The 23,583-nt window shown below is 40.2% G+C and overlaps 1 protein-coding gene across 2 annotated transcripts in view; it reads left to right on the plus strand.

Annotated features, from left to right (window-relative positions):
* Positions 1 to 23,583, plus strand: part of MALT1 (MALT1 paracaspase) — a 60,066-nt gene that overhangs the window by 13,416 nt on the left and 23,067 nt on the right. Inside the window, exons 3-9 of one of the 2 annotated variants that reach the window (XM_068563312.1) lie at positions 6,764 to 6,885; positions 10,895 to 11,054; positions 12,517 to 12,695; positions 13,114 to 13,210; positions 13,806 to 13,838; positions 16,666 to 16,692; positions 18,450 to 18,482. In XM_068563312.1, coding sequence (XP_068419413.1) covers positions 6,764 to 6,885; positions 10,895 to 11,054; positions 12,517 to 12,695; positions 13,114 to 13,210; positions 13,806 to 13,838; positions 16,666 to 16,692; positions 18,450 to 18,482 — 651 coding nt within the window. The remainder of the gene's footprint in view (positions 1 to 6,763; positions 6,886 to 10,894; positions 11,055 to 12,516; positions 12,696 to 13,113; positions 13,211 to 13,805; positions 13,839 to 16,665; positions 16,693 to 18,449; positions 18,483 to 23,583) is intronic. The other variant, XM_068563313.1, reaches the window with a different exon arrangement.

Genomic DNA, 23,583 nt, shown 5'->3' on the forward strand with positions numbered 1-23,583 from the left:
TCGTCCCAGCTTACCCTTCCCCCTCCCTGTGTCCTCAAGTCCATTCTCTACGTCTGAGTCTTTATTCCTGTCCTGCCCCTAGGTTCTTCAGAAGCATTTTTTTGGGGTTTGTTTTTTTTTTAGCTTCCATATATATGTGTTAACATAACGGTGTTTGTTTTTCTCTTTCTGACTTACTTCGCTGTGTATGACAGACTCTAGGTCCATCCACCTCACTACAAATAACTCAATTTCGTTTCTCTTTATGGCTGAGTAATATTCCATTATATATATGTGCCACATCTTCTTTATCCATTCATCTGTCAATGGACACTTAGGTTGCTTCCATGTCCTGTACATTTAAATTTTAAATATGAGCACACATTTATGTGGAAAAAGAGATTACCAGAAGTTATCATTTGGCCAGAATCACAGTTGGTTATTTACAAAAGTGGGACTAGAACCCAGGTCTACTGACCCTGACCTGAACTCAATGTCACTTCCATAATACTAGGAAGTTTCTGGATTGTTTGGGAGGCTTAGTTATGGATTATTACGTCAATTCTCTCTTTGACCCACAGACTTCAATTTTTTTCTTCTTGCCAAAGTAAAAAGTACTAAACTACTAGATCATACTTATAAGGGACTCATCTTGTTCCATGAACAACAGAAATTCCTGAAAGCAAGATATTAAGAAGTGAAAAGAGGCAAAGATGGTATAAATGGGAATAAGATTAAAGAAGAAGAAAAGAGCTAGAAAGGGAGTGGTGGTGAGGGCTGGAAGGATGGGTTTCCACCCCAAGGTGTTAAAGGAAGTTGTCGATGATGTAGAAGGATGAGGGGTGTGATGTAGGAGACCAGGTTTAGCCACAGTAGATGCAAATGTAAATTGACCTGTAAGAGGAAAGTACACAACCAGTACAACTTCCCCCCATTACACTGGTTGTGTAATGGGGGGAAGTTGTTAGAGGAAGAGGAATGGTATTTATTCTGGGCCTCTCTGGGGTGCTTTTCAGTAGTAGTTTTGAAATGTTCAAAATAACGTTGAGGGAGAGTTTTAGCTGGAAGATGATAGAAAAAGTTTTTTGGTTCATGGCCTCTGAAAATAGATGCGCTGTAACGTACACAATAGATCTGTTCCTGGAAAAGCTGTGAATTACTTCGATAGTAACTGCATTGTAAGAGAGAACAACTCAAAGGGAACCTATGATGAATCCTTTTGTCAGGTCAAGAATCACCCTCGGGCTTCCCTGGTGGCGCAGTGGTTGAGAGTCCGCCTGCCAATGCAGGGGACACGGGTTCGAGCCCTGGTCTGGGAAGATCCCACATGCCGCAGAGCAACTGGGCCCATGAGCCACAATTACTGAGCCTGCACGTCTGGAGCCTGTGCTCCGCAACAAGAGAGGCCGCGATAGTGAGAGGCCCGCGCACCGCGATGAAGAGTGGCCCCCGCTTGCCGCAACTAGAGAAAGCCCTTGCACAGAAACGAAGACCCAACACAGCCACAAATAAATAAATAAATAAACAACCCCCTCTAAAAAAAAAAAAAAAAAAAAAAGAATCACCCTCATTTATCTGTTTAGTGATTCCAGCAGGGGTTTTAGTTTTATTGTGCAATATCTTGAGCCGGTTGCTCACACAGGTGTGCACGTGTTGAAAGCACAATCCTGATGTTCCATCAGACCCAGTCAGATTCTCTCCGGCTTACAGGAAATCAAGTAACCTCTTTGACTTCTTTGCAGATGTTATCTGAAAATAGGCTTGTTTGCCAGGAAGCTGTGCATTCACCCTTTAAAATAGAACTTTCGTCTGCCTTGGTACACCGTCCAGAGCTCTGTGCCATCTTCCTTCCTTACTTTGTTCAGCACGTTCTGACTAGTGGGCGCTGCGCGAGGGTGGTTAGAGGTGACCGTGGTTCCCTGTCGCACACGAGACAGGGTGGAAAGAAATATGTGTGGTTAAAACATGGGAGGTGTTGTGACTTCTCTCTGTGCTACTCACCAGGGCAGGTTCCAAATCACAATGTGCCTTTCAATTCTCAGTCTTTGAAGCAGTAAATAATAAAGACATGTCTTTGCTTGCTTCTTGAAGACTTAGACTACTAAAATTGTTGGTACAGGACAGATATATCAACTGTGAGTTTGAATGTCTGTTAAAAATCATTTAGTCTTGTCTCCCACAAAGGAAGCTTTTAGAACATCCTGGTCACATGGGCGCCTTCCTCTGAAGTCATTCATTTCTTTGTAAGACCCTCTAGAGAGAAAGCCTTTCACTTTCCTTCATTCTCATCTTTTGTCTCTTTGTGTAATAGCAGAGAATCTTTGCCACAGTAAATTTTTAAGGACTGCCATGGCACAAGACACTGCACTCTGCCTGACACCCTCCTTCCAGTGAGAGAGGCTCACTGTGGCAGAAGATGGGATTAGCATGGGCGATGCATTAAGAACCATCAGAAAATGATAACTATGTGACGTGATGGATGTGTTAATTAACTTGATTGTGACAAACATTTCACAAACGTATACCTATATTGAATCATCATGTTGTGCACCCGTAAATATATGCAGTTTTTATTTGTCACTTACACCTCAATAAAGGTGGAAGGAAAAAAAAAAATCACTGGGGGGCTTCCCTGGTGGCGCAGTGGTTAAGAATCTGCCTGCCAATGCAGGGGACACGGGTTCGAGCCCTGGTCTGGGAAGATCCCACATGCCGCGGAGCAACTAGGCCCGTGAGCCACAACTACTGAGCCTGAGCGTCTGGAGCCTCTGCTCCGCAACAAGAGAGGCCGCGATAGTGAGAGGCCCGCGCACCGCGATGAAGAGTGGTCCCCGCTTGCCGCAGCTAGAGGAAGCCCTCGCACAGAAACGAAGACCCAACACAGCCAAAAATAAATAAATTAATTAATTAAATTTTTAAAAAAATCACTGGGATAACCCAAGGCTTAAAAGGGTTTATTTATTTATTTATTTGTTTATTTATTTATTTATTTATTGGCTGTGTTGGGTCTTCGTTTCTGTGCAAGGGCTTTCTCCAGTTGTGGCAAGCGGGGGCCACTCTTCATCGCGGTGCGCGGGCCTCTCACTATCGTGGCCTCTCGTTGCGGAGCACAGGCTCCAGACGCGCAGGCTCAGTAGTTGTGGCTCATGGGCCTAGTTGCTCCGCGGCATGTGGGATCTTCCCAGACCAGGGCTCGAACCCGTGTCCCCTGCATTGGCAGGCACATTCTCAACCACTGTGCCACCAGGGAAGCCCCCAAAAGGGTTTTAAAGCCCAAGAAAACTTAGCTTTGCATCCTGGTTCTGCCATTTTACAATGAGAAAAAAAGGAATCTCAGAGAAGTTAATAATTTACACAGGGTAATTTGAATGACTTTCTGCAAATGACGTAAGTTCACTTTCCTCATTGTAACATAGATCTAGTTAATATCTAACTCACATGATTATTTTGAAAGTTAGAGATCAAAGTGCCGGGCATATGTAAAGCAGCCAGTAAATTGCCGTTATAGTAATTTTTGTTATTATTATACACATTCGTTCAACAAATATGTGTTGAACACCCACTGTCTCATATATGCCAGGCACTATTCTAGGCGTCTGGCAAACTGGTGGCTAAGACAAGAGCTTCTGTTTTAGTAGGGTGAGACAGATAATAAGAAACAGGACTTCGGGTGATCAGTGCAGTGAAACCCACAAAGTGGGACGAGTATAATGCTGGGGGGGAGAGGGGGAGGTAGCTCATGTTTCCTGGACCAGCTGGAGACCTGGATGATGAGAGAGTCTGTCATGAAACAGTGGGGGTTAGGGGGGAATCCAGCAGAGGACCAGGAGGTGGAAAGGCAGGAAAGAGTTTGTGTTCCGAAGGAAAGAGGCCCTCCGCGGCTGGAGCCTGGTGGGCAAGGATACGGTGGGCACGAGGGCCTCGTTGGCCATGTAAGGAGCTTGGGTTTTATTCTAAATCCAATGGGAGGTCAGTAAAGGGTTTTATCAGAGGAGTGATATGGATTAATTTATGTTTTAAAAAGACATTGGGCTGCTGGTTGGAAGTAAGGAAAGAAAGTTCACAGGCTGTGACAATAGTTCAGTTCAGGAGGGGATGGCGGCTTGGATTAAGCTCATGGCATTGAAGATGGTGAGATGTGGAAAAGCTTAAGCGACAGGCCTCGCAGCTAAATTACACGTGGGGAAGGAGGACGTGAGCAGGAGGGGTTTGGCGTGGCTGCTAAGTTTCCGTCCTGAGTGACTGGATGCTTGGGGCTAGGCCGGGACCTGGTTTATCTTCCCTGAGATGGAGAAGACTGGGGGGGTCTCGCGGAGGAGATTTTGTGTCAGGAGGGACTGGGGATGTTACATTTGAGATGGCTTTAAGACATCCACATTTTAAAGCCAATATACCACAACGCCTGTATTTTTCAGATTTATACTTGTTCCCTTCTGTTATTGTTGCAAATTTTTTTCCTCTCTTATCACAATTAAACTTTGAAAATCAGAATCTTTGTATCTTAAAGTTGTGATGTAAGTCTCTCCTGGCAGATGAATGGTATATGAGGGCATTAAAATACAGTGCTGTGAATTTTCTGGCTTCAGTAAGAGTGTCATCCCATTTTCTGACTTCAACACGTACTTTCTGACCAACGTGGATTACAGAATTCAGAAAAACTGTTACTTCAGCCATCCTTTGGTCACTTGGCATCCACATAAAGGATGAATGGATATGAAAGCTTTTCCTTGGCAAGAATTTTAAATTCTTTTTTGAGAGGCCCTACTATATTTACTAAAGATTTTCCAGGGTTTCTCTAGACCTTCAAATGTAATAAGTATGCAATGAATATTTACTCATTTTGGATTTTGGTTTTATTTGGTATCTTTCCTGCATGGATTTCACATGCCTATTTTACCTTACGTACTATTTTTTCCCTAGAAAGTTTAGTACCTTTCAGGTATTAAGGTGGTTGTTATTTAGACTATCTCCTCTTCAATGGTAATCTTGTGTTCCTTTGGATTGATGGGTTGTCGAAGAAAAAGATAGGAGATCATGTTCAGGATACATGAGGAACAAAATAAAAATAGGCATGGGAAATTAAGTTTTATAAGTTTTAATGATTCTTTCTCCTTTCTGAAAGCCAACTAACCCAGGTTTATGTATTAAAACCTTGGCAAATGTAAAATTTCCTAGCTTTGTTTCCTTTTGTGTCAGTTATCTGTTGCTGCATAACAAATTATCCCAAAACCAAAAATTTAAAAAACAGCATCTGTTCATTATCTCAGAGTTTCCTAGGCTAGGCATCCAGGAGGGGTGGAGCTGGGTGGTTTTATCTCAGGATCTCTCATGAGGTGATAGTCCAGCTGTCGGCCAGGGCTGTTGCCATCTGAAGGTCTGAGGGGGGCTGGGAAATCCTCTTCTCAGATGGTTCATGCACGCGGCTGTTGGCAGGAGGCCCAGGTTGCTTTCCTTACCGCTTGGGCCTCTCTGCAGAGCTGCCCAAGCGTCCCCATGACATGGCAGCAGGCTTCCCCAGAGGGAGTGATTGAGAGAGAGGGAGGAGGGAGGGGGCAGGGATTCTGTTATTGACTCCAGGATCTTTGACAGGAAGCTCCTGTCAAAAGTTTTCCAAGTTTTGATGCTGGTAGTCATTTCTCAGATGAGAACTGTTTGCATCACATGTATCAAATTTATATCCTGCTGTTCTGTTTCTGTACCTTTCTGCTTACAGAATAGTTTTATTTTAATGCTAAATCACAGCATTGACATTCATATGCCCTTTCTTTTTTAATATTTATTTATTTAGGCTGCGCCGGGTCTTTTTTTTTTTTAATTTGTTTATTTGTTTTGTTTTTATTTTTGGCTGTGTTGGGTCTTCACTGCTGCGCACGGGCTTTCTCTAGTTGCGGCGAGCGGGGGCTACTCTTTGTTGCGGTGCGCAGGCTTCTCATTGTCATGGCTTTTCTTGTTGTGGAGCATGGGCTCTAGGCACACAGGCTTCAGCAGTTGTGGCACGTGGGCTCAGTAGTTGTGGCTCGCGGGCTCTAGAGCGCAGGCTCAGTAGTTGTGGCACACGGGCTTAGTTGCTCCGCGGCATGTGGGATCTTCCCCGACCAGGGCTCGAACCCGTGTCCCCTGCATTGGCAGGCAGATTCTTAACCACTGCGCCACCAGGGAAGCCCCATGCACCAGGTCTTAATTACCACACGCAGGCTCTTATTTGTGGCAGGCAGGATCTAGTTCCCTGACCAGGGATCGAACCCGGGCCCCCTGCATTGGGAGCACAGAGTCTCACCCACTGGGTGAGAAGTCCCTCATATGTCTTTTGAGGACATTTAAGTGGTATTTAAACTCACACTTGTCTTACTAACAGCGCACCTAACTCAGTTGAAGTGCTGGCCGGATAAGCCTTTATGACTAAGTATTCCTAGAGCTGGCACAGAGAAAGCATCGTGACTGCTGTATGCAGACAGCTATGATAAGGCTCATCCTGATTTCAGAGGTGTTAGAATGTGGAAAAAGTGTTTCTCAGAATTGAAGAAATATGGCAAACAATTGTTTCCCCCAATCATGGGGAAGTACAGTAGATCAAAGTCTTCTGCAGGTGAGTTCCTTTCCTCCTGGTTTTACAGAGCCTGGAACTCACAAACTCATCATCTGATGGAGAAGGAGATGTGAATGGGTGATTTATAACCAGGATGAATATGCAGGTTATTTCCAAAATATTTCTTCTTTTGGTTTCGGAAACATAAACAAGGAAAACTCCTCTTCTCTGACTTTATATAACTTTTTTTTTTTTAAGGAATAAAGATCACTGTAAACCCAGAATCCAAGGCAGTCTTGGCTGGACAGTTTGTGAAGCTGTGTTGCCGGGCAACTGGGCATCCTTTTGTACAATATCAATGGTTCAAAATGAATAAAGAGGTAATTTTTTAATGTCTTTTAATTCCTCTGTCATGAGAAGAGAGAAAGATAGAAAATTAATTAGCCTGTTGTCTTCAGTGTGTTTTCAGGAATTTTGTTAAAGGGTATGATAGGTCCTTGTTAAAGGATCTGTGTTATTACTGAAGTGTTTATTCAGTAATCATTACTTTGGTAAGCAGTAATAAAATCAGTTCTCTATTCTGAAAATTGTGGAAAATCAGGAGTACTTGGGGCAACAATGTTAACAAACATGAAACATCACCAGTACATTCTAAAATATCTATACAAAATTCTTTACAACAGATTATGTTCCAGTCTAAATCTTTAAAAGATTTTCAAAGCAACATGGAAGGCAATATTATTTTAAGCATTCCCCATAACTGTATTATATCAAAAGATTTAGGTTTTTATGGTAGATTCTGAAGTAAAATTCAGGTAGGTAGAAAGGGGCGTTTATTCCTTTTGTGGAAGGATGGTATCCCCGTGCCACCCAAGAAATAATTTAAAATTGCATATTGGAATCCTCTTGTCTTAAACATTCTTTGATCCCTCTGCTGCTGGGGATGTCTCAGCGGTCTGGCCACGTCGTGTCCCACTCTGGTGGGCTTCTCTCTTCCCCCTCATTCATCTCCCCTCGCTCCCTTCCCTCCTAGATGGTACCTTGAAACTCCATTATTCTTTTTAGCCTGTTAGTCACATAACTAAACTTTCTTCCCAACTCAACATTAAGACTCCATTTGCAAATCTGAAACTAAGTTCAAGAGCTGTTCCGAGACGACAGTCTTCCCTTTGGTGGGATCGCCCTGTGCCTTAGAAGAAACATGTGGATTTGTACAATTTTTAATTTCTGTCCCTCACACACAGGTGAGGTAAGGCAGATGTGAACTGCAGTAACAGGACTGCATTGGCACCAGACAGGCCTGTGTTGGCTCCTTGACTGTTAGTAGCGACTCGAATTCCTGTCGTCAGGGGTTGAGAGAACTTAATTGATGGCATAGTTTATGTGCCAAGGCTCTCGAGAGATGGTAACTAAAGTTATTTTCACCATATTTTCTCAATTGCCGAGTGGCTTTCATTTTAATAAACACCTTTAGAGGAAGAAATCATGGACAAAACTTACTCTGTTAAGTACATCATTTGTGAACTATGTCCTGACTTGAGAAGGGGAGGAATGTAGAGGGTGAGCGGTGCATCGTGGATTTGAAGAGTTGCGGTGGATTTTAAAGCCCTTACCAGTCGACAATCTGTGACAATCTGTGTTTGTCAAACCACACTTAGGTTCGTAGTCTATTTCAGGAGATATTCATTTAACGGCTACTTGTTGGACACCTGTTTTGTGCCAGGCCGGGTTCTAAGTCCAGGATGGTGAAGCACCGACACACAGGGGCCCTGCCAGCTCCACTGGGGAAAGACTGAGCAAATAAGATAACTCTGTGAGTTAAGAGCTGTGAGAAAATAAACAGGGTGATACAAAGGGAGAAGCCACTAAAGGTCTTAAGTAGGAGAAGCAACGTGATAGAATTTTTGTTTTTAAAACACCAACTTGCTGCTTGAAGGGAAGCAAGAGCAAAGCAAGAAGACCAGTTATCTAATGCCTGCACTGGACTAGAGATAACGGTAGTGTGGATTAGGACATGGCAGTGGAGACGGATCAAAGTGGGTAAGCCACTTTATTTTAGAGATAGAGTTCATCAAACCCGACAGATTAAATGTGGAGCCTGAGGGAAAAGGAAGAGAGCTCAAGGATGACCCTAGATTTTCTACTTAAGCATCTGGGGACCTGTTATTTACTGAGGTGTTAAGAGACTGGGAGAGGAAGAGATTAAGGGCAAAAAAATCAAGAGTTTGGTTTTAGACATGTTAAGTTTGAAGTGCCTATTGGATGTCTAAATGCATCTAAGTCAGCTTGGATACCTCAGGAGACAACATTGAAAGTTTGTTGGGACTTCCCTGGCGGTCTAGTGGTTAGGACTCCACGCTTCCACTGCAGGGGGCACAGGTTTGATCCCTGGTCAGGGAACTAAGATCCCTCATGCCATGCGGCATGGCCAAAATAAATAAATACATAGATAAACGTGTTTAAAAAAAAAAAGAAGAAAGTTTGTGTAGTGGAGGAGGAACCAGTAGAGAGACTAAGAAGAATTTGCAAGAGAGATAAGAGGAAAACCAGGAGAGAATGGTATGAAGCCCTTGGGAAAGTATTTCAAGAAGAAAGGGGTGGTCAGCATTTTCAGTGCTGCTGAGAGGTATGTGGGTCAAGGGGGGGTATACTTGGGATTTTTTTGTTTAAGATATAAAGGTACTAGAGTATGTTTTCGGGAGTGATACAATAAAAGAGAGAAATAGATGCTAAAGCAGAGAGAAAATTGCAGGAGCAAAGTCAGAGAGGATGAGGGGATTGTTGGAGAGGAAAAAACCTTTCTCCCACCCTCTCATGCTCAGTCCCTGGGGGCCTGTGAATTAACTGGCAAAATACAGATTAACAAGAGAAGTTTATTCATATGGGAAATTACAAAAGAAGTAGCCCTGTGATTGGTTACAATTAGAGGAAAAGGGAGGAAGGAGAAAAAGCCTCTCTGGGAAGAACAAATGGGTTTCTTTAGGAAATATATACAAAGGGGTTTCTAGGAGAATAAACAGGAGATGAGAAAGTTTGTGGTAATATTTATTCATGCAAGTGCAAGTGGTCTTTCCATCTTCTTCATGGCTATATAAAACTTCCCTGGAGAGGGGATTTATGGTAGGTTTCCTCTTGGTCTCCTTCCTAGGAATAAAAGCCACCCTGAAGAGGGAATTTATGGCAGCCTCATTTCCCAGAAGTTTCTGCTTTTAGTCAGATGAGGAAAGCTCTGATAAGGCTTCTTTCTGCATCTGTTGAATCCTAAACATCTTCAGCTTGAACTAATTTGCATACCAGCTTTGCGGTTCTGAGTGGTTAGGATCGCCATGCAACCCAAGCCCAAGTAACCTTTGTTAGGAAAACACGCTTTCCATTTTAACAGGAGGGAAGAGAGTTACAAATAAGCACAGACTAAAGTCAATGGATTGCAGGAGGTTTGAGGAGAGAGAAAGTATACACGAATAGCCTAGTAGGAAAGCAAACTTAGTAGGTTCACGTGGTAGGATGGTCAGGCAGTGCTAAGGCAGCCTCCATCCCAGTTGTCAGATCTTCAGCAAAATGCTCTCGCTCTGGTGCAGGTTCCGAGAGGAGAGAGAGCCGAATTCACTTGGTTGGTGTTTGGAGAGGGAGAGCTTGTTAAAGTACTTTGCAAGGGAGCCAATATATAACAAGGCACTTGACAAAGCCCTTTGACAATATGCCGGAGTTGGGTGGTGCTGATAAATTGATGGGAGCAGCTAAGGTGAAAGAAAACTTAACGTGGTGACCAGAGCCCAGGAGTAAAAGCTTGGGAAACCCTTGCATGGACCTTCCTTCCCATCACTGATAGGCTTCCCATAGCCCTTCTCCACCCAGACCTTGAAAGAAGCGTATTGGTCACGGCATCTATCCTCTGATAGAATTTTGCAGATGAGAAAACGGGGTCTTGAGGTAAAATAACTTGCTCATATACTGACAGCTAATTTGATCAGAACAGAAATTAACAGCCAGGCCTAACTTTCTGTGATCCCTTCACTCCATCATGGGTTGGTCATGTTGTATGACTTCTTAGCTCATAAATGTTACAATTCTAGATTCTTTAGATACTAATGATCAAACAATTTTAAATGACAGATTAGATACTTTTCTATTAGTGAGTTTTGGGACGATATAAGGGAGAGAGCTTAACTCTCTTGTTCACAGATTTGTAGAAGACTGATTTTCTAAGACTTCAGGCCTAAGTTACTCAAAATGTTGTTGTTTTTTAAGTAACAGATATTTTAGAACTTGGGGGGAAAAAAGATATACTTTTCAAAGTTCCAAGAACATCATACATTTTGCACAGCACATTTTTATAAGGTGTGTTTTGATGAGTCCTTCATTTTTATCCTCTCATTGATTCTTGCACAGATTCCGAACGGAAATGCATCAGAACTTATTTTTAACACAGTGCATATAAAAGATGCAGGCTTTTATGTCTGTCGAGTTAATAATAATTTCACCTTCGAATTTAGCCAGTGGTCACAGCTGGATGTTTGTGATGTCACAGAAGTAACAGAAAGCTTCCAGAGTAAGTGATAAAGTAACTTGAATGCTGGGATGGGAATTGCCTTTTTTAAATTTTATTTTAAATGTTTACTTTTAAATAAATAATTTCAAAGTATCAAAGATAGTACTCACATATGTACTTCACCCAATATAATGTCACCAGTCGATAATATTTTATCCCATGTGCTTTGATTCTTTTTCTGGATGGATGGATAGATAGACAAGACAGACATGCAGATGTCTTGGGCTGACATGACCTTTCTCAGTCTGGCCCTGCTGCTGACCTCTTCAAACTTGCCACCTTTCATGGGTCTGAATGTTGTGGTCTCTGGTTTTGGAGGAGAAGAGAAATCTAATGCCGTCTTGCTCACTTTTCAGTTCCTTTCTATACTTTTTCTCCCAAACTATTGTATTACTTCTAAAAAATTGTGTCATGGAATAAAGACTATCTATAGAGTTGATGTAGGCATGACAGGGCATATAATGCATCATTTGCTGCAGTGAAACATTTCATCCAACTGGTTTTCTACTCTTTTGCCATCCATCTTTTTAGTCCAATAACTAGTATTGATCAAGGAAGAAACCCAGTGTACTCTAAAGAGTAGCCATCAGGTATTATTTTTTCACACACACAGTCAAGAACCATATTTGTCATTTTTGCCAGACAAAAAGAATGAGGGAAACAGACTTTTTATTGCCAATTTGTCTGTCTTCCATTCTTCTCTCAATTTAGCTTTTCCTACACCCAAATAAAGTCTCTAGAAATAGTCATGATTAATTGAGTGATTTATGTTTTCCTAGAATATTTCTGTGCATGTAATTAACTTTAATATGTTTATAAGTGGAATCTTATTCATTCAACAAATATTATTGATCACCTGCAATGTGCTAGACACTGAGTTTCATTGTTACTGGATCCCATTGACAAGCCTTCTGTCCTCAAGGCCCTTAGAGAGTAACAGATGAGCGTTCAATAGATAACGCTTAACCCATCCATATTTATTCAGTGCTAATAACAAAAACTCCTAATTTTAAGAAGGCAAGTTAAATGAAACAGCAGGACGTAAAGCTTTCCGTCTTGAACAGAAACATCACTCAAGATGTTTATGTCCTTTGCTCCCACCGAAAAGACTCTGTGGCCAAACACATTTAGAAACCACTTAAACTATTTTCCCCTCTTAAATACACAATGCATACTAACACTTTGAAAACTGAGAAGTCCTGCCATAAAGACATCTGTTTAACTTTGTTTAACCCAGAATGTTCTAAACTTATTTTGTCTATAGCATCCTTTTATCCACAGAACATCTCTTAATATTTCTAGATGTGCTACAGTTTTATGAAACATCATTTGGGAGATGCTATTGAAGATTGTAAAAAAAAAAAAAAGATGGATGAACTTGAAAACATTTTTTTAATTAAAAAAATTTTTTTGAACCTAGAGATTTTATTTATGTTCAGTGATATTTTTCTTTTAATTTAAGGAAGTTTGGATGGCGTCTCTGACTCTAAGTTGCAAATCTGTATTGAACCAAAGTCCCAAAAGCTGATGCCTGGCAGCACGTTGATCCTACAGTGTGTTGCTGTTGGAAGCCCCATTCCTCACTACCAGTGGTTCAGAAATGAATCACCATTAACACATGAGACAAAAAAGCTGTACATGGTAGGAAGTTGGCCTTGGGGATATCTGGGGGGGTTAATATGTAAAATAAATAGGATAATTGAAAATTACAGTGAATATTAAAATTCATATTCTTTGGGGTGTTTTAATGTTTTCAGTATTTTTTCAAGTTCTTTATTATCTAATATTAATTGATTCTTATATTTGCAAGAGGGCTAGAACACCAGCCCACATGTAAGTGCTTGTACGAAAAATGTCAAACAGTGTTGCATCAGACTCACCACTGTTAGATTCATTGTATTATTTGCTTGCTAATATATTGACCTAATGAATGGAGATAATCTAGGAATGTCTGAAATGTTAGGATTTGTAGGTTTTAAAAAACAAACGCAAAATAACTTTCTCCAAGCCGCTTAAATTAAAATTGAGGAAATGTGTGCATGTTCTGATATTGACACAGGTGCCTTATGTGGATTTGGAGCATCAAGGAACCTATTGGTGTCGTGTGTATAATGATCGAGACTGTCAAAACAGCAAGAAAGTAGAAGTCATCGTAGGTAAGCAGTATCGCTCAGTATTCTGACAAATGGAGCCATATAAAATGAAGTGTTTGAACAGCGGAAATTCTGTTCAGTCATTGAATTTAATGGTATGTTAAACAAAATAACTGCTGATGCTTAAGTAGAAATTTGAGAGCATACATACTAAACTAATCAGGATTCACATACAAAGGGCAGAAAGAACTGTAAAAAAGCCTATTTTATTGAGATCTTTTTCATAATTTTTTTAGTTTTATAGTTTATGTTAAACATTTATGGCAAAAATGTATTCCTTAAAGCTTTAGCTAAAAAAAAAAAAAAAACCTTGATTTAGGGGAAAAAGATTTTTAATAAACCATTTTTTCAAAAAAAATCACAGGCATATAAAGAAATGAATGATTATTAATCAACAATCCCTCTATGAAGTGCATAATTTGGGGGTGTGTTCTAGTTAAGCTTAGTGCATTTAGTTATGTTGTCAGTAGGAGAAGATATTGATGCATATGTTGGTTTGTCAACATATTTCTATGCTATTTATCTCTGTTTGCTTGATGGCTGCCCTTCCTAAGATCATGAATTACAATATATTCACATTTGTTTTCTCTGAAACAAGGAAGAACAGATGAGGCAGTGGAGTGCACTGAAGGTAGTGTAATCCTTTGGTTTGAAACCAAATATCCTGCATGCTGGTTCCTCTTGGGATTGGTGGAGTGCCCTGGTTTACTGAGTGCAGTGATGGAAAAAATACTAGCTATAAGAAAAATATTTGATAGAAGGATACTGTATCTTAGTCTTTGAGGGTTAATAAATTGCCAGAGACACTATTAAACTGACATTAATTAAAACAACTAATTTTTAATTGATTTTCTGTTGCATATAAAAATAAAGTTCCTGGGACTTCCCTGACGGTCCAGTGGTTAAGACTCTGTGCTTCCACTGCAGGGGGTGTAGGTTCGATCCCTGGTGGGGGAACTAAGATGCCATATGCCGCATGGTGCGGCCAAAAAATAAAGCTCCTGTACAACACCTTATGAATAGTGAACAGTTGCAATTAATTCTTAATGTTAATTATCTTCATAAAATTTGTAAAAATACATGGCTATACTGTCATGGATAGTTGTTTAGATTATTTTATCTATCCTTTAGCCATGGTAAGATGCTTCTCAAGTGCAAATGTAATTTCTATAACAGTTTCAGGACAGGAGATTTATTGTTTAATGCATGCTTTAGCAAATATTAAATATCCTGTTTTAATATAAAATTTATAAGATCCATATTTTGAAGCTACAAGGCTGAAGATTATATATTATGGTAAAAGTGACATGGTAGATTAAAGAGAACTGAAAGTTATTTTAACATAGACTTTTATCTTGTTTTAATTAACCAAAGCCTTGCACCTAAGTTGTAATGAGTAAATTTTAAAACTTAAGTTACCTTCCCCTAGTGTGATGTCACATTGTTTTGCAAAATTAGGTTTGTGGATAGCAAAGTATTTTTTCAATTTCTGCCTCTTTATTATAAACCCTTAGGCTCTACTTGAGCAAAGTAAAAAAATAATGTTAAATCTTATGTTTCCTGGTTTTCCTGTCCTTCATACTGCTCTGGTGTCACTTTGAAATACTATAATTACTGTTTTCATCCCAATCATAGTTGCGGACAGGAATTCTCTAGCATAAAGCAGTTCTAATCCTGTGGTCTATGGGCCCTACATGAGGGAATCTATGTAAAGAAATCCTAACCAAACTCTTCTTCCTTCTCCTTTTTCACCTAATTGCATGATTTTTAAAACCTCCTAACATTGGAGACCTCTAAGAATAAACATAAACTAGCATTGCTGTTCAGCTTCTGGGTAATGCATGTATATTACCACCTTGCTGCTTCTTTACCTGCAAGATTCTTCCTATAATTTTTGCAGTGGCAAACACACTATTAAATAATAACTTTCAGATAAACCTGTTCCAAACACAGATGAAAACCCAACTATGAAACTGCTCCGAAAGTTTCAGATGGAAAAATTAGATCCAACTCTTCTTTCTAAAAAAGTCTCCAAAGTTGAGGCATTTTATAGTTGGTGGAGTGGCACATGTTAACAATGCCCCAACATACCATATCTTTTTTTACCTGTAGAACATGATGTGATCTATTTTATGTGCTTTGTTAAAGATACTTGATCGGGAGGAAGGGGTAGGGGGTTGAATAGGTGGAGCTCAGGGGAATTTTTTAGGGCAGTGAAAATATTCTATATGGCAGCTGTAGTGGTAAATACATATATGCAGGTTTTAAATCGTTTAGGAGGTCAGAGGAGGGGGATCCCAGGATGGAACACAGAATATGACAAAAGAATCTAAACCTATTGCAAGTGTATGAAGCAACCTCGCTGATTATGGGATGGAAGAACAGGTGCTAACCTAAGTACCTGGGAATGAGTGAACACAGAAGGCAAAAGAAATTGTACATAACCCTGTACTCTAGCTGATACCACTCTGTAGTTGATTTTATATCATAGAAGTTACTGCATAATGTTTTATGAATAGTATAGCATTTATAATTTATTGTGAATGTTAATTTTTATCTTCACACAATTTGTAAAGGAAAAATAGATGGCTATAATGTCATAGGTATTTGCTTAGATGATTTTCCTTCTGTTAACCAGGCTCCACAGGCTAACAATTCTGAAACCACTATACCCGCAAAAACACATTCCACCAGTGTAACCAGGAGAAAAACATCAGACATATCCCAATTCACAGACATTCTACAAAATACCTCACCGGTAATCCTCAAAACTGTCAGGGTTATCAAAAACAAGGAAAGTCTGAGAAACTGTCACAACAAAGAGGAACCCAAGGAGACACAAGTAAATGTGATGTGGTGTCCCGAATGGGGTCCTGGAACAAAAAAGAACATTAATGGTTCATTAATTGTGACAAATACGCCTTACTAACAACAGATGTTAAAAATAGGGAAACTAGGTATGGGTGTGTGTAGAAACTCTGTAGTATCTTCACGATAGTTCTGTAAATCTTGAACTGTTCTAAAATTAAAAGTTTATTCTCAAAAATATCATTGGAGGTTTTTAATTAGTTTCATGAAGTGTATAGTCGAGGCCATAGACAAACCTGTCTCTTGATTGTTTTTGTCCAATAATTGGGCAGAATATCTAAAACTTTGATCAAATTAAGAATGAGTCTATTTAGCTTTTTGTCATTTAATGAAAGTAGCAATAGCTCAGGAGTCCTAACTGATGTCCACAACAACATTCTCTCCTCTTCACAATTTGCATGACTTCTCCTTTATGGCATTTTAAAAGTTCTAACCTGATAAGACATTATAACACGATTCAACAGTGCAAAAATCAGCTTCTTTTGTCAGTCTTACTATCTGTGCTAAATTGGCAGATTATTTAAAGGTTATTTAAATCTATTTAAATTATTTAAAGATTATTTAATCTATTTTCTCTTATTTTATTTTAGATGAATTAAATAATCTCGGGCATCCCGGTGAGTAATACAAACATTAAAACGTTAGCTTTAGATATTTAGTTATTGAATACAGTAACTTAAAGATACTATAGATATTCTCTATCATTGTGAATAACTCTGTATCATAAAAAGGCAGTCAAATGGGGAAATGCACGCTCTTTCATTTGAAAGACAAGAAGCAGCCTTTGAAAGAGTGACAGGCGTAACATCTCTGAACTCACCAGACCCCCGGGTCCTTGTTCAAAGCTGCTCAGTCATTGAACACATCTGAACTAGTTGGGTGGGTGTCTGTAACTGAAGTAAAATGATTGTTGGTGCTATACAGACGAGTAGTTAGTCATTGACCATTAAGAGACTGACAGTGGGCAGGAGTATTTATCATTCTTTGGCCAGTTTTAATCAGAACAGATTTATGAACAAGTTAAGCTAAAGGGAAACCTTACCTGAGATGAAAGGCGTAGTAATAGTGAGGACTCCATAAAGACCGAGGACATGAGTCCAGGCTGTGGGCATTCTGAAAGGCACTGATGGAACCTGTGACTATATCTGAAAATAAAACCTCACAGGAGTACGATAAGAAGGTAGTTATATGTATCAGTTAATACATGTAGAGATCCCTCTTATTTCTTGACATGTTATTTCTCATAGTTTTAGCACCATGACTAGTTTGCTTAGTTTTGTGCCCATATTTTGTTAATAAACATCTGTTCTTGTGAGTGATGATTGGGCTGTGCTGGTTACACACAAGCCAGTGAGACAAACCACAATGCCACTGTTACCCGCATGTCATTCCTGCTGTGCCAGCCTTGAGCTCCGGGAAGCCCCTGTGAGACTTGCTTCAAGCACCCGAAACTAAGTGCTGTTGGAGAGCCACCCTCGTCATGTAGCTAGTCGCTTCTCTTGATCTGGTTAGAAACCCCTTTTCCTAAATTGGTCTGTTATTTCACGCCCTTCAATGAACATTATGAAAAGCTATTTCAGGAACACTTTTGCAAACCAGCACCACTAAGCTTCTAAAATTTTCCTGACCTCCTTTTTCATTATATCGTTACTCCTCAAGAATTAGAAACACCAAAAAATTTAGTTAAAAAGAATTTAATATATTTTTAGTGGACTCTCATAGCATATCTATTATTAAAAATGCAAACACCCTGTCTATAGTAAGAGACACATGACTGACTAGACTCCATCTTTCCCTGCATCTCCTTCCTGCATGGTCCTTGAGAGTGGGAGGTATTTCATTTTATGTAGAGTTGATGGCAAAGAGTGTGACCATGGAATGAGATTTCCTAGCTTGAAAACATTGGGCAAGTGACTCAGTCTTTCTCTGCCTCAGATTCCTTATTTGTATAATGGAGGTAATAATAGTACATGCCTCATAAGGTGAGGTTATTTAAATCAGTTACATTTACAGCACATACAGCAGTCCCACGCCATCGTTCAGTAGATGTTAACTGTTCCTGCTGCTGCTCATTGCCACCACCAACCATTTTCAGATTGTAACTTCTACCTAACATGTTACAGAGTATCACCCCCAGCCGTGGTAACCAGTTACCAGAGACATTCTCCCGCCCGATTCCAACTCTTGTCCGTCTAGGTACATGTTTTTAATCAAGAACCTGAAAACCTTAAAAATCATAAATTAGCTGTTAGAAACCACATTCTGCCCTTCAGTGCTGCTGATGTGATTGTTCATTGTTTCCGTATCTCTCTAACCCCAAAGATGTATCATGGATAACAGCTCCTTATCTTTTTGCATTTTTATCTTTCTATAGATAATAAAGAGCAAACAGTTGACCAACCTTTGGGTGAGTAGAGCTTTAAAATGCTTAGTCAAAATATAATTGTAGCATGTAACTCTTTTATGGGGATCATGAAGGGATTTGAGACTTTTTAAATTGACAACTTTTATAAATATTTGAATAACGTCAAAACCAAATGTGTTATTTTGGATATTTATAAAAGAAATTATAGAATAGGAGACTTTAAAAGATTGTGAATTCAGTTTCAGGGACCAGATCAGCTTCTGTGGAGTGATTTCTGTGTTTGGCAATGTGCAAACAAATATACATACAAACAATAAGAAACATGTATAGGTCACATAAAAGTGAGTAATACTATATCTTGGTGGAGTTAGAGGTTAGGAAAGCGCCAGAGAGGCTGCAATAGCAGCTCTACATGTTGAAGGATGAATAGGAGAGGGGCCTTCCAGACAGAGGGAATGTGAAATCCTAAGTAAACTTTGTAGAGAAAGAAAACAGGGTGCCTGTCGTATTTGGGGAGTTGCAGGTAACAAACGATTCTCTAGAACATGAAGAGAAAGAGCCTAGAGAAGCAGGATGAGGCCAGGTCTTTTTGTAGTTGCCCCATTTCTCAGACAAGCCATTGGAAGGAAACTTGATAGAGGGGTGAGATTTGTCCCTCTGAAAGGCCAGTCTAGTATCGGTGTGGAAAATAAACTGGAGGGAGACATTGTTTAGGTTAGGAGAACAATTGAGACTGTTGCAATGGTCTAGATAAGAAATAATGAGAATCTAAACCAGGGTAGTACCAAGACAATGCAGAAGAAGACAGAACAAATTCAGAAGACCTTGAGGTGATGGAATCAGTAAGCTGTTTTCATCACCTCACTATAAGGTATAAAAAGTACAGAGGAATCACCATGCCTGCTCAGATTCTTGCTGGACCACTAGGCAGGTGGTAATACAGCCCACTGAGTTAGAGAATACAGAATCAAAAGCAAGATTCAAAGGATAGATGACCCTCATTTTGGGACCTAACCGGTTTGAGGTATCTGTGTCACGTCTAGGCGGAGATAACACAGCAGGCAATTGTGCACGTGGATCTGGAACTCTAAGGAGAGGCCAGGCTCGGAGATACAGTCATGAGCGTCGTCAGCATAGAGGTGGAGGCTGACACCGTGAAGGGCAGCATAACATGGGATCGCTCAGCCCGTGGAGAAAAGGGCACTGACTGGAGAAGGGGGGTGGCCCACACAGTGTTTAACAATTAGAATCAGTTGTCACTGATCAGATAGCATATATAAATTCAGGTTTCTAGATTCTCCTGAAAATGGTAGATTTTGAGTGAGAGCTGTCAGTTGTGGTTAAATAGTGGCTGTCCCTGTAAAAGGGCGTGTGCCCCTGTTTTCCTGTCATGTAATATTCTCAGTCTACTTCACTCTCTCCCTCTCTCTCCTCCCCTCCTTCCCCACATGGTCTCACCAGGTAGTTAAGTTTCTTTACATGGTGGCTGAATCCCCAAACCGGAAACTCTCCGGACTTAAGGTTGAGACCCAGAACTGGCAGAGGGTCACACTACATTATGCTCAGAGAGAACCACAGGGCAGCCCAGATTTGGAGCCGGGGGCAGGGGCCAGGGTGAGGGTGACCACACTGCTTAAAGACAAGGAAGCCATGGTTCCGCAGGGGCTGTCTCTTACCACAGCTGGAAAGGCAGCCTGGATTAGAATATGACTGGTTTTGTCTAAGGAACTTGGACTTTATTTTGTAGGACATAGAAATTAAGAGACCTGATGCATGAAACCAACAAGGACTGTGTATCACCCAGTCAAAGTTGATGTTAATACTCAATCGCTGATAGATGGCCAGAGGCTTTTTTATTTAAACACTTAGGTAGCACTTAATATGTACCAGGTCCCTTTCCAGTTGCTTATGAATATTAACTCATTTTGGATGAGATGAGTAACACTATTAGAATAATTAGACATGAAATTAATGATGTAACTTGTACCAGTTTTTAAAGAATACATTTCATTAAACTTTGGAAGACGTCTCGGATCATGTAGTTAAAATCTCTTTCTGAAGTTGTTTTATTCTGTCGCTTAATCAACTGGTGTTTGTGTTTCCTTTTTCCAGTGAATGGTTTGTGTTCAAGAAGTTGTGGGTGGCTCTTACAGTAAATGTTTTTCTACAGAAAATTTCTTCCATTTATTTTATCACTTGAAAACCATCATAAGTCGCTTATATAGTTGCTATTTTGAAGTTTTCTTTGATTCCTCACTCTTATCTCCTCAACTTCAAATTTTACTGTTTCTTTCTCTGTCATAGCTCTAAAGTCTGACTTTTCCTTTCCCTTTCTACAACCAATTCCTGGAATGAGACTTGTCATCTCTCATTTCGACCACTGCAGTCTGCTTCTCTATTCTAAATCCACCCCAGTTCACCTGTCGTTCAGGAACTGTTTTGCAAGTAGAGTGGGCAAGGTAAGTTCCCTACCCATCATCTTTATTACCATCAAACTCAAAATGCTCCCAGACAGTTTAGGAACTAGCTGTTAAGAATTATCCTTGGGGAAAAGTTTTTGAAGAGTTATGGTCAATTATTGATACACACATTTTAAGCCCCATAGTTCTCAAATTGCTGAACCCTTGCATTCTTTTTTTTTTCCTTTTAATTAATTAGTTTATTTATTTATTTATTTTTGGCTGTGTTGGGTCTTTGTTGCTGTACGCGGGCTTTTCTCTAGTTGCGGTGAGCAGGGGCTACTCTTCGTCGCGGTGTGCGGGCTTCTTATTGTCATGGCTTCTCTTGTTGCGGAGCACAGGCTCTAGGTGCGCAGGCTTCAGTAGTTGTGGCACGTGGGCTCAGCAGTTGTGTGGCTTGTGGGCTCTTGAGCTCAGGCTCAGTAGTTGTGGCACACGGGCTTAGTTGCTCCGCGGCATGTGGGATCTTCCCGGGCCAGGGCTCGAACCCGTGTCCCTTGTATTGGCAGGCGGATTCTTAACCACTGCGCCACCAGAGAAGCCCTGAACCCTTGAAATTCTATAAATGATACCAAGTGTTCCTTCCAAACAGATAACAAAACTAGTGAATAAAGAATCGATCTTAGCAGAAACAGCCTGTATGGTTAGTTTGACAACTGTTCCCCCCACCAAAAACCCCGGTGATGTTTTTCTATTACATACCTTATAATTGTTTTCTGCCAACAGAAAATTTAAATCTAACATATATCCTAAACTATCATAATATCCCCCCACGAAACCCACGATGCTTTGCATACACTTTACTGCTTGAATCACATTGGGAACCCCATGATTTGGACTGTAATGATGTCAGCCAACGACCACACATTCTCCACCTCCTCTCACTTAGGAGCAGATTGAACTGAGTCCATCAGTGTATTGAGATTGGCTCTGAACTCTGATAGGGTTGATGAGCTCAGAAAAAAATGCTCTGAAATTTTTCTGTGGATTAGCCAGCTAAAGTGTTCCTATATAGTGGGTAAATTGGTGTAAGAGTACATTTCTAGTTTATTTAAGAAGAAACTTTAAAAAAAAAAAAGGAAATACAAGTGATCATGTTTTATACTGCCTCCTAATTGAAATCCATCCTGAGTATTCTCAACTTTTTTTTATTGAGTTTTAAAACTAAAGGCAGTTTAGTAGAGGCTTTATGTCTCAATTTACTTATTTATTAAGTAGTCTTGAAAATTGGCCTTTTCTTTGGAATAGAAGAAGAGATTATCATTTGTACAGGACTTGAAGTGACTTTTATTGAGTTAGAAATGTGGCTTAAGTATCATTTCATTTTTTTCAAAAATGTGTATACTCATAAGAATAGGCAATTAGCAAGAAATCTCTGAAAATGTGAATGTAGAACAAAGATACCATGACAAGGGGAATTCCCTGGCCGTCCAGCGGTTAGGACTCGACGCTTTCACTGCCGAGGGCCCGGGTTCAATCCCTGGTTGCACAAGCCATGCAGTGAGGCCAAAGAAAAAAAAAAAAGATACCATGACAGAAGTATTGAGGATTTTCACAAAGTGGGGTATTCTGCCACTTTGAGAGAGTCACATTCTTTTAGTTGGTGCTAGTTTTTCTCCAGACCTTGTTTAACCCTAGACTTACATGCTCTGTGGAAAGAAGAAATTCCACCAAAGAGATTTTTGGTGACATTTAATCATCTTAACGATTTGAAGCATCTGAAATTAGATTACATATTGTAGCCATCAAGTCAGCAATGTGATTATCTGTGCCTGTTTCAATTGCATAGGAGTGGTATCCGTATTAATTTATAAATAAGCTACTTAGCAGCACTTTGTGACAAAGGCTGGTCGCCAAGTCCTGGCCAGCGTCAGGCTGGGACTGCCACGTGCTCCTGTTACACCTTCTCTGCTGCTCTCTGGTGTCTCCATCATGGCTTTAGACTGTAACGTGTTGCACACACCCCACTGCCAACCCTCGAGAAAAACATCATGACAGGTTCCTGTGGTCATGGCACAGTCTCAAGTCTTTAACCTTTAACCCCACCCGCGACTAGCAGAAGTACAATTCTGAAGACCTCTTATGCACTAAGCTATGCTCAGCCTTCCACAACTCTTCTGGACAAGCTATATACCAGATAAAGCCAGCTGGTACTTTTAAAGGCACAGGTGTGGATCTTTTTGCCCCTTACAAACAGAACAACTTTTCGTATGAGACCACGTCTTTGAGCAAAGCCTCAGTTCACTAAGGTCACAGATTAAACTGCTAAGATATTCATACAAAAAATCTTCATGCAGCCCTGAGGTAGCCGCATCTCACCCAAACAGGAAATTTTTTTTCAAGAAGCTAATGGGAGACAGTATATCAACTGCAAATTTAAAAATACAGTGTTTGTTAAACTCCTGCTTTTCCCTCCTCTTTGGTATTTCCCCTTACCTGCTCTGATGGGAAATCTTCCTGTCCCTCTTTTTGGTATTTCTTTTGTTTCTAGCCTGTTCCATTGTCAGCAAAACAGAACCTAATTTGATGGGAACCCAATTCCAAACATTCTTTGTTTAAATTTTCTCTAAAAATCTATATTGAATATTCTTTCCTTCTGTTGTCAATCAGTAAAAGTATTACTTTAATATTAGTTACTATTATGCTTCATATACAGCTAATATCCTTTGCCTGGTTCTCAAAAG

This window comes from Eschrichtius robustus, chromosome 14, assembly GCF_028021215.1.
Source record: "Eschrichtius robustus isolate mEscRob2 chromosome 14, mEscRob2.pri, whole genome shotgun sequence".
NCBI lineage: Eukaryota > Metazoa > Chordata > Mammalia > Artiodactyla > Eschrichtiidae > Eschrichtius > Eschrichtius robustus.